Source organism: Chiloscyllium plagiosum, unplaced genomic scaffold (genome assembly GCF_037043375.1).
Source record: "Chiloscyllium plagiosum isolate Xiang-an unplaced genomic scaffold, Cpla_swu_hap1 HiC_scaffold_23, whole genome shotgun sequence".
Lineage (NCBI taxonomy): Eukaryota > Metazoa > Chordata > Chondrichthyes > Orectolobiformes > Hemiscylliidae > Chiloscyllium > Chiloscyllium plagiosum.
The window spans coordinates 22,948,712-22,964,132 of record NW_028270161.1 but is presented as its reverse complement, the minus strand read 5'-3'; the positions used below and the strand labels follow the sequence as shown (position 1 = coordinate 22,964,132).

At 47.1% G+C, this 15,421-nt stretch overlaps 2 protein-coding genes across 3 annotated transcripts in view; both read left to right on the top strand.

Moving 5' to 3' along the window:
* Positions 1–8,892, top strand: part of LOC122561779 (golgin subfamily B member 1-like) — a 75,636-nt gene extending 66,744 nt beyond the window's left edge. Inside the window, exons 18-23 of one of the 2 annotated variants that reach the window (XM_043713925.2) lie at positions 219–356; positions 1,277–1,438; positions 1,784–1,881; positions 4,831–4,965; positions 6,341–6,449; positions 6,667–8,892. In XM_043713925.2, coding sequence (XP_043569860.2) covers positions 219–356; positions 1,277–1,438; positions 1,784–1,881; positions 4,831–4,965; positions 6,341–6,449; positions 6,667–6,798 — 774 coding nt within the window. In that variant the 3' untranslated portion in view covers positions 6,799–8,892. The remainder of the gene's footprint in view (positions 1–218; positions 357–1,276; positions 1,439–1,783; positions 1,882–4,830; positions 4,966–6,340; positions 6,450–6,666) is intronic. The other variant, XM_087999458.1, reaches the window with a different exon arrangement.
* A 5,199-nt stretch (positions 8,893–14,091) lies between these two features.
* hcls1 (hematopoietic cell-specific Lyn substrate 1) overlaps positions 14,092–15,421 on the top strand; it is a 116,769-nt gene continuing 115,439 nt past the window's right edge. Inside the window, exon 1 of the mRNA XM_043713927.2 lies at positions 14,092–14,178. The gene's annotated coding sequence lies outside the window, so the exon portion shown is untranslated. The remainder of the gene's footprint in view (positions 14,179–15,421) is intronic.

Sequence of the window (15,421 nt, the reverse complement as noted above, 5' to 3'; positions counted from 1 at the left end):
TAGAGGGGTTAATGGAGAAACAGCAAGGGGGAGCAGGTGCAGGGCAGTATGGAGCAGTCTGACCGGATGCTGGGGTTTGGTTTCTGCCAGTGATTCTGGCACAGGGAGACAGACAGTCTTGTGAAAACAAGCCAAGGTGAGGGCTGGAGCCAGAACTAGGGAATCGGATCTTTTAATAAAAGAAAGTTCAGTTTGAGTCGATGACATGTGTTAAACAGAGTCCTGAAGAGGCGGTGAACCCTGGAGAGATGCTGAAAGGGCTGCAGACTGAGAACAGCCAGCTGAAGTCCCAACTGAACAACAGCTTGAAAGAGCTTCATCAGAAAGAACTTCGCATCCAGAAACTCAACAGCAAGGTAGGCCCTGCACACACGTGGGTTTTCATCCCAATTACCTGCCTTCCATTTCTCTCTTCGTATCTGATCTGTTCGCCACGGGAATTATCAGTACAGCCTGTTACAAACCTCGCAATGATGGATTCGCACCTCAGGATTGTTGCAGTTCATCTGCATTTTAGCTAAATCCTGAATTTGTGGTCAGCTTTGAGAGGCATAATTAGTGCAAATGCTGACAATTCGGCACCAAACATTTCAGGTCAATGCTTCAATCCCTCCAATTAGATTTCTGTCCCTATCATTGTAACAAAACAGCTTCTTATCAATGTCACAGCCATCTGGGACTGTGACAAATGTCGACTCTCTCTAAGTCCTTGGCGAGTTGCCTGCAGTCTCTAACATGCCCTTACCAACTTAATGAAGTTACTGTGATGTGCCATGGACAAGTTATTGCTGTACATAAGAATGTGCTACATTATTACTGTGCACTCCCCCAGAGTGGTGGGCGTTTGGTGTCCCTTCCCCCAGAGGGGTGGGTGCTCTGTGTCCTTCCCCCCCCCCCGGAGCGGTGAGTTCTCGGTGCCCCTCACCCAGAGCAGTGTCGCTCGGTGCCCCTCCCCTGGAGCAGTGGGTGCGATGTCCTTTCCCCAGAGCAGTTGGCGCTGCGTTTGTCCACTCTGAGATTGGCACACTCTCTCTTTCTCTCCCTTCCTCCCCCAAACTGACACTGAACCACTCTCCTGAAGGCACTGCCCTTCTGATTGCACTCCAGCCTCCTGAGGAAGGTGACCCTGCCATCAGGTCCCCCTTGTTATAAAACTCCACCTCATGTCGGTTTCCAACATCACTCCTCCTTTTGAACTGCATGACCATTAAAAGGTGAAACCCAGGACATACGCACCTTGTCTTCCCCACCCTCACCTGCTGTGTCCCGTCTCCAGATGTCGCTGGTGTTTGAGGAGAAGGTCGCACTCTCTGCTCAGCTGCGAGGAACGGGGCAGAGCCTGCGTGAGACACAGCACCGACTGAATGAGTTACAGGCACGTCACCTAACTCTGGAACAACAGCTCCAGTCTTCGGCAGATCTCCTGGAAGAGAAGAAGGTGGGTGGAGCAGCGATAGGAACTGGGGGAATTAGCAACTTCATTACCAGATTGGAGAGATGGGAAAAGGGATGAAACTGAAAGTTGGGCAAGATCCTTGCCTTTGATTCGCTTCCAGGTATCCCTTCCTCAATATTTCAATCGGCCTGAACCTGTCAAGTAAACTCCAGCCTATAACATTGCTGACTTTTTAAAAAATATATATGCCACCCAAATTCCTGTTTCCAGCTGTATTTCATTCCCAGTATATATAATTCCGTGTGAGGTAATAGAATACCCCCGAGATCTGATGTGTCTCCAGAGGCTGTTCTGACCTGTTTCTGTGTTGTTGGTTTTGACTTGTAGTTGAGCCCCTTGATTGATGCTGCCCCCGGTGGCCCCCAGGAGAAGGGCAGAGACGAGGAACACGTCAAAGAGATGGAACTCAGACACCTGAAGCAAAGGTAAGACCAGTAAGGCCACCTCTTGCCCTTGGATTGATGCAGCACTGCAAAACATTAAAAGAACAGGTTTATTCCGAGTGCCTGCTCAGTTATACACCGGATCATAAATTCTCCACCTTTTACATCGGGAAAAGCTGGTGTATCAATATCACTTGTGTTATTTAGGTAACTTTGCTCGACGTAAGTTCGTTGCTTGCCCACCAATTTTCCTGCCTTTTGATCGCCAAGAAATATCAGAGAGGGAAATTTTCAAAGAGACTTTTTTTAAACATAGAAAGTGATCAGAACATGAAACTTGACTATTGCTGCAAAACGAGTTGGTCGAAGCTTTTCATCTACTGTGTTTAGCAACATGAGTGCTGTTTGCCGCTAGCAAGGTGCTACTGTCAATCCAAGAAGGCATTCTACATGCCTTACAAATGAATAATATGGTCTGTGAATCTTCAGTTCTCGGGATGTGCAACCTATAGATTGGCATGTGAAAACAAAGAGCCGAGCCACACCCAGCCAGACGGCGCTGCAAAGTTACAACACAGTCGCCACCATTGAATGTGACTCTGTAATGGGACATCATTTGCAAAATAACTCTTCAGTGTGTGAGGAGTTACATTAGGATTGAGTTGGGCTCACGTGCACTGGAAGCTATCACATATTAATACGCAGGATCCTGTTTGCAGACAGAAAAAACATACTGGCAGAGTGGGAGGCAATGACCTCATGGTGTCATTGCTAGACTATTAACCGAGAGATTCAGGTAATGTTCTGGGGACCTGGATTCGAATCCCAGCACTGCAGATGGTGGCATTTGAATTCAATAACAATCTGGAATTAAGAATCTCAGGATGACCAGGAATCCATTATCGATTGTTGGAAAAACCCACCTGGTTCATTAATGTCCTTCAGGGAAGGAAGCTGCCACCCTTACCTGGTCTGGCCGACATGTGGCCCCAGACCCATTGCAAAAGTATTTGACTCATAACTGCCCTCTGGGTAATTAGGGATGGGCAGCGACACTCTCAGCCCATGAATAAAGGAAGGATAAAAATGCAAATATTTTTGAGCAATAGTTAAGTTTCATGTTCCCCATCATTTTCATTGAAGGTTTCTTCTGAAAATTCCCTTTCTAATTACTAATTAGAGTCAATTTCCCTGGTGTGAAATGTAAACAAAACTTGATCATGAACTGTCAGTCATCATTAACCGGTGTGTTCCCTATGGTAATACCTCTACGAATCAGAGTCCACTTCCTAACCAGTCTGCAGTCTTCTCTTTTATAGTATCAGTATTGGTTTTCTCCTTGATTTGATATTCTTGCGAAATGTCCTGATCAATCCAAGACACAAAGCTTCAACAAAATGTGTCTTTTTTTCCAGCAAGACTCAAGTTCTCTATGATCAAACAGCTTGAAACTAGCAAGGCAGTGGTTGAGGTGATTGTGAATGGGAGGCTAGGTGAGGATGGGAGAGAGGAGAATTTGAGGGTATTACTGATTGTTCATTTAGAAGAAGCTTGTGTGTTCGAGGTGGGAGTTGATCGGGTCAAATGAGTTGTTTATGTGTTGTGTTTGTTATGTAATTAATATAACCGATGTCACAGGCTGAAATGGGGCCTGTAAGGAACTGACTAACCCATGAGCAGCTGCCGGATCCCTGTAGCTTTCACTGAGAGAGGTCGTTCTAGTCTCATCACCCCCTCGGCATGTTCCTTTTATGGTATTGGGAATATCGCAGTCCAAGTTAAAACAATGAAACAGTGCAGAAAGGAGGGTTGCTAACCCATAGTAGCAGCTCTTGTATGCTTTGCGATCGCTTGCAGATCCCTTCTCTGAGCCCAGATCCCTGGATTGATCTTTCTCTTCATGTCTCTACATTATTAAGGCTCTGAGCATTTGACAGTTCTTCCGGAAAGCTTGTTAATTCAAAATTATCCGTGGCCATTTGGACACAATTTCTCAATTTCTCTGTCATTGTAAATAATCCCCATTGAAGTAATTTATTCCCGCTGCCACAAGGCTCATTTTAATTGCATTTTTGATGAAAGGCTGCTTCTCTTTGCAGTCTGATTTCCTCTCTTTTTGTATCAGCCTGTGCTGAGGGAAGGCGGTAGACGATGGGGAAGGTGTCACAAGTAGCACAGCAGGGGGCATCAGCTTCTGAGAGGAAGCAGGTCGGTTCACATTTCAGGAGATCCCCTCCATCAGATGTGATTGCTCTGCTCTGCTCTGCCTTTCTGATACGAGAGTGTAGAGAGACCTCTACCTTAGTGAGTTTAAAGAAGATTTGTAGCTCAGGTTGAGGTTCTGGATGTAGGTTTGCTCACTGAGCTGGAAACTTCATTTTCAGACGTTTCGTCACCATACTAGGTAACATCATCAACGAGCCTCCGGACGAAGCACTGCTGATGTCTCCTGCTTTCTATTTGTATGTTTGGGTCAGCAAACACATTGATTTGGACCCCATTTACCACCCCCTGAGAGAAAGAACGGGAAATGACATCATCGTGGGAAATGACGTCACCACAGGAAATGACATCACCAACCCAAACATACAAATAGAAAGTAGGAAACGCGAGCAGTACTTTGTCCGGAGGCTCACTGAAGATGTTACCTAGTAGGGTGACGAAACGTCTGAAAATGATCCTTCCAGTTCAGTTAGCAAACCTACAGCCAGAGCTTCACCTGCCTGTACCTTGATGGGACAGCATTAAAGGAGCTGTGTACGAAGGGTCTGGGGCTGGAGGCCAGTGAGAAATTTCAAAACTGTGATCTGTGTAAAGCTAAAGTATAAGAGGATTGAGAAGAATGATTTGTGTTGTATTTACACCAAAGTCTATCTATCACCCTCTGGTTAAATGGCTGAACAAGGCCTGGGCACAGCAATGCCAATCCCTGGTCCAGTACCTGCCACCTTCCTGTGAAAAGCACTGGTTTCCCTGGTCTGTATTTCACAGGCTGTTTGAAGCTAAACAGATGCATGACAGAAGTGAACAAGAACTCCACCAATTGGAGGGATCTCTTGCTGAAGAACGGGAAAAGCGATTGGCTGCTGAGGAAGCCCTGTTGTCAGCAGAGCACCGACTCAAAAGGTAACGTGAATGGATGGAACCTTTTCAGGGAGAACAGGGAAGTGATCTCTCTAACCTGGGCAGGAGAGAATTAGGAGTCCGTTTAAAAAGGGGCAAAGGGATGGAACATTTATTTTGAGGTCAGAAGATATTAGAGGAAGGACATCCCCTCAGGACTGAGAAAGCTTGTTCTAACGCAGGATGTTACAAATGGGGAAGTCTCAGGTCTGTGCCATTTACAAGCCTCAACTGCTTCCTTCCATATTCCGAAACTCTATCCACCCACTTCCTCCTTATATCCCGACATTGCAACTTATTCCTGTATTTCTCCACCTCACATACCCTCCTCCTTCATTTCTTTTTGTTGGGAGAATCCTCAGCAAAGGGGCACCATTTTGAAATTAAAACCAAAACATCTAGGAGCGAAGTCAGGAAGCATTTTCTTTGTATACAGTGGAATTTCTGTCCATTGGAAAGCAGTGGAAACTATGATTCAGCTGAAATGTTGATGTGATTCCATGATCTAGATTGAGTCGGGATATTGGGGGTGTGCAGTGAAATCTAGTTGAGGTACATATCAGCCCGGGTCAGCAGTGATAGAATGGTGAAACAGGCTGGAGAGGATGAGAAGGTTTGTATCTGCTGGTTGTGTGAATTCCTCACGGCCACTCAAGAACCCCTGGCATCGATGTACCCAGAGTTGGACAATAAAGAAGCTGTGAGACCCAGCTGGGACAGGGAGAGGCTGTGAGACCCTGCTGGGACAGGACGGGGCTGTGAGACACTGCTGGGACAGGAAGGGGATGTGAGACCCTGCTGGGACAGGAAGGGGATGTGAGACCCAGCTGGGACAGGACGGGGCTGTGAGACCCTGCTGGGACAGGGAGAAGCTCTGAGACCCTCCTGGGACAGGACGGGGCCTGAGACACTGCTGGGACAGGACGGGGCTGTGAGACCCTGCTGGGACAGGAAGGGGCTGTGAGACCCTGCTGGGACAGAATGGGGCTGTGAGACCCAGCTGGGACAGAAAGGAAATGTGAGTCCCAGCTGGGACAGGGAGAGGCTGTGAGACCCTGCTGGGACAGGAAGGGGCTGTGGGACCTTGCTGGATAAGGACGGGGCTGAGAGACCCTGCTGGGACAGGACAGGGCTATGAGACCCTGCTGGGACAGGGAGAGGCTGTGAGACCCTGCTGGGACAGGGAGAGGCTGTGAGACCCTGCTGGGACAGGACAGAGCTGTGAGACCCTGCTGGATAAGGAAGGGGCTTTGAGACCCTGCTGGGACAGGACGGGGCTGTGAGACCCTGCTGGGAAAGGGAGAGGCTGTGAGACCCTGCTGGGACAGGATGTGGCTGTGCTATTGAAAGGCTGTATTTGATCATTTTTTCCTTTCAGTGTGGAGCTGAGCGAGTGGGTCAGTGCCCAAGAGCGAAACCTCAATACCTCAGCGATGGAGGAGCATTCAATGCTGATCGAGTTACCAGAAAGTGCCACTCCCAGCAAGGTGAGAGCATGCTCCTATTGAGAAAACTTCTGCTGCTCCCTCCCCTACTGCGGTGCCTTCCCTCCTTTCTCAACACTGAACCTCACTGTCCTTCCAATCCCCTCTCCCATTCCTTCCCCACCACCCCACCGCTCCACTCCTGGCTTCCTCTTTGGACTGTCCACACACATCCCCTCCATCACATTGCTCTCAATGATTGTGTTGTTTTTGTCTTCAGACTCGTAGGGGCACCAGAGTGAGGTCGTTTTGTTCCCTGCTGCAATCCCGATCTCGGACCAAGTTGCTGTTTGCTGTGTATTTCATTGCACTGCACACCCTTGTTCTCCTGTGCTTCACCGGGAACCTCTAAACTCCAGTACCCATGGTGCTGAGGGCAGGAAGCTGACCGAGTCCAGTAACAACAGGTCATCCCAGGAGCACCAACCTTCTCTCTACTTGGAGTTGAGACTATGTTTTGCTTTCCATGAGATTTCCCTCCGATTTCCTCTCTACACAGCATTGCTTTTGCTAGGGGTGTTTTTGTATACTGCTTTAATTGATGGGTGGCAGTCAATATTTTGCAGTGCTGGAGGGGGAGTTGATCTTGGAGCTTGTCCTAAACGATAACTCAGGATTAGGTCTTGTGGACATATCATAGGTCACAGGTCAACTTGTGGATGTCAGATTTGGACACTCAGAAGAGTGTGACTGTCAAACACATCCCCCCCCTTACACTGATCTCCTCCTGAACATTATCAAGCCATGTGAATGAACACGTTTACCCTGTTTCCTTTCTGAAGGGAGGAATGCTCCCTCTGATGAAGCACAATAGCCTTTTCCAATTCTATACACATTCCAACACTAGAATGTAGATGTGCTGAAAGTGATTTGCAGTACTGGCGAAGCTCCAGCAGATGGTGATGTTGCACCACAAAGATGGCTGCAGCAGAGCGATGAGATAATGCTCTGGAGGGGGAAATGACTGAATCCCCCCCCCCCCCCCCCCATAAATATAAAACACTAAGAAACAACTTAAATCTCATCACCTAGGAAAGGAGATGGGCAAGAGAGTAAACCAAACTGAGATCCTTTCCAGCAGATTGTAGTGCAGAAAGACAATTACCAGCTCTCAGTTAAACATGTGGGTAGATTTCGGGACAGTGCTGGCCGTAGACAGCAGGTCATGGTACAGCGGCAGAGAAGGTTGTGTTGGAAGATGCAACACTTCACTTCTGTTCAGGTACACTGGACACACTATCCCAAATTGTTTTTCACTGGTTTCAGTGCCGTGGGGACTAGGCCCCAGGCTGCTGCCTGGCAGCTGGTTGACAAGTGCCTTCCTACTTCACATTTACACTTTATTCATTTAAACTCCTCGTGGTTTGCAACTCATCTTTGAAATTGTTCTGAATCCCAAATGTGTGTTGGATAGGTCCTGGCCCTGTGTCTGGGAGGATGGGTTGGAATTGGTGGGTGACATGGAGTGAGGGAGTACTGGTACATTGATCACACTCACCCTGTGGGTGAAGTGTCAGAGTATCGTTAATGCCAAGGTTAGGTTGTCTGCAACTCTTCCTGGGTGAGTGACAACCAGGGCTGGGTGAATAGTGCCTTGTTTGGTTGTGGTTTCATGTGGGTGGGGCGTCAGTAAGAGATTTAACCCTTAGCAGGGAGTTAGCAATGAAGGATCAGACGGTTTCCAGTGAATGTGGATCCTTGATCATTTTCCACCGTTGGAAGGAGAGGATTGGCATGATGCCCAGAGAGGGCAAACTGTGGATCACCAGTGTAAATGTCCTCTGGGTATAGTGAAGAAACAATGAACAGAAATATCCTGAGAATACCCCCAGACCTTCACACCAGCTCACCTGGATGGTGCCAGTCCCCAACCACCAGAGGACGATCCCATTTAGCACTGATCCTGAAATTATCCCAATCCCATGGGCACAGTGTGGAATGTCCTATCATTGAGGGATGCTGAAGGAGGGCCAGACTGATGGAATTTTAATAAGAGACTCTTAACAGCTTACAAAATCACCAGGAGTTTAAGTCATATGTTTTTATAAATAAAATATATATAAATATTTCAATGACTAAGGGAAATTTCTACTTGTACAATGAGTGAGTGGTCGACGCTCATCAGAAACGATCCCATACATATAATTTAATAGATTGTCTATTTATTTTATGCAAATCAGATGAGCACTTTGTTCTTTTCTTGGGCATGATGGATAAAACGGCTGCCAATAGTTCCTGACAAAGTCTGTAAGATCTCTGCTGGAAAGTGAACCCCTTGAAACACCTTTTCATATGTCAATGGACAGTGGGGATGAGGGGGCTAGCTGCTCCCAACAGTATTGGTGCAGGAACCAGCAGAGGGCATGAAGAGGGAAGGGCTGCTGGGGCAATATCAATGACCAAAGCTTTCATGTATGGCTTGAAATAAAATATTTTTGAAATCAAACGAAGCCTCAATTTTCTCATTCATTGTTTACATGGCAACAAGGGACATGGGGCTCATCAAACCCAAGTTCTTTTATCCCAGTTAAGATTTATTTTTAATCTTGAAAGTTGTGATTTGATCTTTCACCCAAACCTTTCTCACCCTCATTCCTTCCCCATGCTCATGTTTACTTGTCTTTCTCGTGCTTGACATCATTTGGGACTGTCTAGCCTGGTTTGTTGGCAACACATCCACTAATATTCACTCCCTCCTGTACTGTTGCTCATGAGCAACAATGTGCACCATCTACGAGATGTACTGCAGAAGCTCAACAAGGTCCCCGAGCACCTTCTGAATCCATGACCACTACCACCAAGAAGGATAATGGTATTGCATATAATGGATGCTTTATGGGAATGTACTGAGGATTGGCTAACATGCAGAAGATAGAGAGTTGTAATTAATGGGTTTACAGGTTGGAAGTGTGTAATTGGTGGAGTGCCACAAGGATGAGACCTAGGGCCTTAGTTCTATACTAATGACTTAAAGGAGGGGCAAAGCACAATTAATCCAAATGTGCTAATGATACAAAAGTAGATGGAAGACCATAGTGTAATGAAGACATGAGGAATCTGTGAGGGGATCCAGATGAGTGAATGGGCAAAACTTTGGCAGGTAGAGTTTGATGTAGGAAAGTGCCAGGTTATGTATCTCGGTTGGAAGAATTGCAAGGCAGGTTATTATTTAAATAGATATGTTGAGAAAGTGCAGCCCAAAGGGATCTGGGTGTTCTTGTGTACGAAGCAAAATAACTTTGGCATGCAGATGCAGCAAGTAAATATGGAGGCAAATGAACTTTTTGACCTTGACTGATTTCATTGTTTGAGATTTAAAATAGGGAGTTCATTGCCATGCAGTGTGTTGGTGAGGCGGTGCTGGAGTATTGATGCACTTTTGTTCCCCATATGTAAGATACTGGAAATTGTTCAAAAGAGATTGACTTGGCTGATTTATGGAACAAAAGGATTGACTTTTCAATAATGACTAAACACAGGCGTTTATTCATTAAGGTGTTAAAAAATGAAGGTGACATGATTGAATCATTCAAAGTTCTGAGAGATTTGACATGTGAGATGCTGATTTTTTTTAAACCAGTGGGGTAATCTTGAACAAGGGACCATATTTACAGAAGTAAGAGGACATTCATTCCTGATGAACTTATTCCAACAGTCAGTACATCTGAAGTCAGGTCAGTTTTCCTTCATGTGAATCCAAGGAAAGTGATGGGATCAGATGGAGTACCAGGCCGTGCACTCGGAGCATGCGCAGATCAACTGGCAAAGGTTTTCTTGGATATACTGAACCTGTCCCTGCAGCCAGCCACTGTCCCTGCCTGTTTCAAGAGGGCCAAAATTATCCCTGTGTCTAAGAAGGCTAATGTGTGACCCTAACTTCGGTGGTCATGAAGTGCTTTGAAAGGCTGGTCATGGCCTTAATCAACTCCAGCCTCCCCACTACTCTGGACCCACTCCAATTTGCCTATCAGACGAACAGATCCACACCAGATGCCATATCACTTGCCCTTCATTCCTCCCTAGAACAACTTGACGCCAAGGACAGCTATGTAAGAATCCTACTCATTGACTACAGTTCAGCCTTCAACACTATTATCCCCTCGAGACTGATTACTAAGTCTTGGACTAAGCCCCACTCTCTGCAACTGGATCCTCAGTGTCCTGACCCACAGGCCACTATCAGTGAAGATTGGGTACAATATTTCAACCTCACTAATACTCAACACCGGAGCCCCGAAAGGGTACTCAGCCCCCTACTCTACTCACTGTATACCCATGACTGCGTCACCAAATACCAGACTAATGCCATTTACAAGTTCGCTGATGACACCATCATAGTCGGTTGAATCTCGGATGGCAACAAAACAGACTACAGAGAGGAGGTGGAAGACCTGGAAAAATGGTGCACTGAGAACAACCTAGCTCTCAATGCCGGAAAAACCAAGGAACTCATTATTGACTTTCGGCAGGATGTTACTCATGCCCCCCTATACGTTAACAGCACAGAGGTAGAACGACTGGACAGTGTCAAGCTCTTGGGAGTGGTCATCCACACCAAGCTTTCTTGGACTCTTCATGTGGTCGCAGTGGTTACAAAGGCCCAACAACGTCTCTTCTTCCTCAGGCAGCTGTGGAAATTTGACATGACGGCGAATACCCTTGCCAACGTTTATAGGTGTGCCATCCAGAGCATTCTGTCTGGATGTATCACTACCTGGTATGGCAGCTGTACCATTCAAGATCGGAGACAGTTACAGAGAATGGTGAACTCGGCCCGGATAATCACAAAGGCCAACTTCCCATCTATAAAATCCATTTGCCAGGCCCGCTGTCAAGGAAAGGGTGCCAGCATTCTCAAAGATCCATCCCACCCTGTCAATATTTTTCTAAACTTCTACCATCGGGGAGAAGGTACAGAGGCCTGAACACACGCGCCAGCCGGTTTTGCAACAGTTTCTACCCTACTGTTAGAATACTGAATGGACTGACAAATTCATAATATTCGTTTGGATACCTGTGTCTTTGTTTTTGCTGCTGTTTACCTACTATTTATTATCTATGCCACGTAGCTCTGTGATCTGCCTGTATTGGTCATAAGACAAAGCTTTTCTCTGTGCCTTGGTACACAGGACAATAGATTCAATTCAACCTAAAACTAAGATGCAAAAGAATTCCTTCTCTCAAGGTAGTGATTATTTGGAATTCTTTACCCCCAGATGTTGTGAAGTTTAAGGTTACAAAGCATTTAAAGAGGAAATGGATAGATATTAGGAAATTCAGGGCCTTGAGGAGCTGACATGAAAGAGGTGTTGAGGGCCGGGGCAGAGCAGCCATCATCTTATAGAACGGTGGAGTTGGCTTGGTGGGGGGGGGGGGGAATGTCCTGTGACTATTTCTTATGTTCTTATAGATAATGGGAACTGGATAAGCTGCAAGTTTGCCTCAAGCTACTCACCATCCTGACATGAAACTATATCACTGTTTTTAATCCTGGAACCCCCTTCACAATGGCACTGTGGGTCACCCTACAGCAACTGGACTATAGTCGTTCGATAAGGTAGCTCACCATGACTTAAAAGCAATTTGAAACAGGTAAAAATTGCTGGTAAAGCGCACATCCCATGAATGAACATTAAAGATGTTCCTGTCCTTTCTTCCTGATACCTTCTCCTTCACACTTTGCCTTGCCCTCATGCTCCCTTGGATACAGTCTGTGGTTCATTCCTCACAGTGGGCTCTGTGCAGGCGGTGGTAGTCCTGTATAGCAATCCTGTTGTGTGTGACTGGCCTGCAGCATCAGGCTACATGCCTGAGCACTGGGGTGAGGGAGTGTCAGACGGGAAGTATTCAACCTGTCTTGGCTTGTCCCTGCCAGGATATGTGTTGTGTGCTTATTTTGACGATAGCAATGTGCTTCATGATAACTGAAAAGGAATGGATGTTCTCTTTCCAGCTTCCCTTGAGAAGTAAGACATCCTCTGCACTCTGTAGTAGTGATCTAGATTTGACAGCCATATAAGGAGGTATTAAGGCAGGAGACCAAAACTTTAGTGAAAGAAATAGACTTTTGAGGAGCATCTTAAAGGAGAGGAAGGCAGTATGGTTTGAGGAAGGAATTCCAGAACTTTGAGCTGGTGTAGATGAAAGCCTAGCCACTGCTACCAGCATAATGAAAACTGCAGATGCACAAGAGGTCAGAGCTGCAGGAGAACAGACCTCAAAGCATTTCAGGGCTGCCAGGGCTGATAGATGGATTTGAACACTGCGAGTCGAATTGGAAAGCTGGAGAAACAAAAGCTATTATCGATCAGTAGGCAGCAAGTTTACGGTTGAATGTCAGTCACTGAGCTGGGATACACAGACATCAGAGTTTGGGAACAACTGAAGTTTACAGCGACTAGATGATTGGAAGCCAACCATGGAATTGGGGGAATGGATAAAATAGTGTGATAGGTGATCCCACTGGCCCTTTCATCGTGGAACAGTGGGTTTCCAGATGGTATGTGGTAGAAAGGATGCTATGATGTAATTGCTGGCTGTAGGAGGGCTAACTTGGATAATCCAAGTGGTCAAACTCTCTTTACAACGTGTGAATGCCTGTTTGATGAAGTGAGCTGGAGATGCCGGAGAATGGAGTTACCTCATCCGCGATCACCTGTAGTGACTGGATTATTGGCCACCAGTAGGCAGTAGAGAGCTGTTTCTTTGGCCCTGTGTTACTTCGAAGACCATTGGGGGTGGCGGGGAGTAAGTCACTCAGTCCATAAGAATAGGAGCAGGAGTAGGCCATTCAGTCGATCAGTCATAGGGTTGCTCATATCTGACATTGTTAGCCTGAGTTCCCAATAAGTGCTGAACACCTGGATCCTGCTGATACAATTGAGGCTAGTGCGTGGTGGTGTCTACAGGCCCCAGTTCCATGTCCACTGGCTGGTCCAGGCTTCCTAAAGCCATAATCCAGGCCTCCTAAAGCCATGGTCCAGGCCTCCTAAAGCCATGGTCCAGGCCTCCTAAAGCCATGGTCCAGGAGTGGGTCATGAGTGGGCTATAGCCACAGTTTGGATTTGGAGCTTGGATTCAGTCCCAGGTCAGGAAGCTGATCCAGTTCTGGATCCAATCCCAGGTCAGGAAGCTGATCTATTCTGGATCCTGGTCTGAGGATCTGCCCTGAGCCTGGATTATTGGCTGTGATCCCAGTGATTCTGAAGGGGAACAGTTGCAGTTGCAGGCCAGGGTTTGGGACCGCAGACTACCTGCTGTCCAGGAGCTCCCTCCCCTTCTCCAGGAGCAGTATGTGGTGAACTGGCCTGTCCTGTGGAATTGTTCACCAGGCCTGGTCAGGGCAAACACTGCCCCCGCCATTGCTGCCCATCTCTTATCCAAGCAGACCATTTTCTGTATTTAATAACAACCCAACCATGCACCTGCTGGGAACCTGAATTAAAACCACACAGTGCTGGAGAAACACAGCAGGTCTGACATTTTGGGTGCAGGGACAAAAAAAATAAACAGAGTGCCTGCTCCAGGCCGGTGAGCTGCTGACTGTCTCTAGGTCCCGCTCTGAAATGTACAGCTTTGTAGTTCTGGCTGACATCTGCACGGTGCGCGCACACGCAGGGTGTCCCTTCCTGGTTTAAAACTACGCGCGTCCCCGCGATCCTCAGCCAAGCCTCTTCGCAAGAACCGAAGCGAACAATCCCGGGACCGATAGATTCCCCCACTCATCCAGCAGGTAAGAAAGTTTCCTGAACTTTCCCAAACTTTCGGGTAACTTTCCAAGCTCCCCCCTGGAAGTGCTGTGTTAATCATTAATCAGAGAGAGACATGGCAGGGTCACTTTCAACAGACACCTCCCTTCAAACCCGGCTCTCTATTAACTTCACGGCTTCAAGCCCATCTCGGAGAGGCAGGCGGTGTAGGAATACCTTCCTGAGACCCCTGATCTCTCTCAGGAATATTTACCTGGAATAATGGGATACCTGTGAGTGGGTTCCAACCTAATGGAGGGGTCCAGATGACCTATCAACTCAGTTACAGGTCCCTCAGGTGAATGAAGCAGTTTGCAGTTGGTGAAGATCTGAAAGGAAAATGCTGACTTTCCTCAGCAGCTCTGGCATCCCCAGTGTCCTTGACCATGGCCATCCCTTCGGCAGCTCCCCTTCTGTTGCTCATAAGGTAGGGAATGGGTGTGAGGGCGGTTTAAAGATCATTGTTTTGGGGAATCATGCCTGGATCGTCATGTCCCGGGATGCACTCCATTCTTCAAAGTGGGAAACAGGAGAGACTGGGAACAGGGATCCTTGGTCAGCACCAATTCACGGCCCGTTGGATTCTCTGAAGATGTGGTTCACCAGCTGGGACAGACCGGACTGTAATTTTCACATGAGAATTCAGCAAACCTGAACCAAGTCCAGGGCTGTGAGCCTGCAAGCAGGGAGAAGGGAAATTCTTTTCAATGAAAATCACCAAAACCAGAGGAATCTGTATCAGTTCAGGTGCATTCCCCAGAATTTGACTGTTTGGATGGTGTCAATCACATTGAGGTGGATGGGCCTTGTGAGAAGCTGCCTGCTGTATCTGACAAGTTAATACCAGTCCCCATCATGGCTGCTGTCTGCTTCACAGACAATTCCCACCTGCTGGTAACGCTCAGTGCTACTGGTTGGTCACCAAACTCACCACTGGCCCCATTTGGGCATTTGAAACTTCAAAATTGTGTTGGTTGAGCGACTCAAGATGTGAGGGCAGGACCTGGAATTTCTCCAGGTGTTGGATTGTCAAACCCAGGGGGTTCAGTGGAAATAAGAAGAGAGTTAAAACAGCAGGCAACCAAAAGCCTGGGTAGACAGGCAGCATCAGGAGGTGGACAAGTTGATGTTTCAGGTGTAAGCTGAAAATGTGTTGCTGGAAAAGCGCAGCAGGTCAGGCAGCGTCCAAGGAGCAGGAGAATCGACGTTTCGGGCATGAGCCCTTCT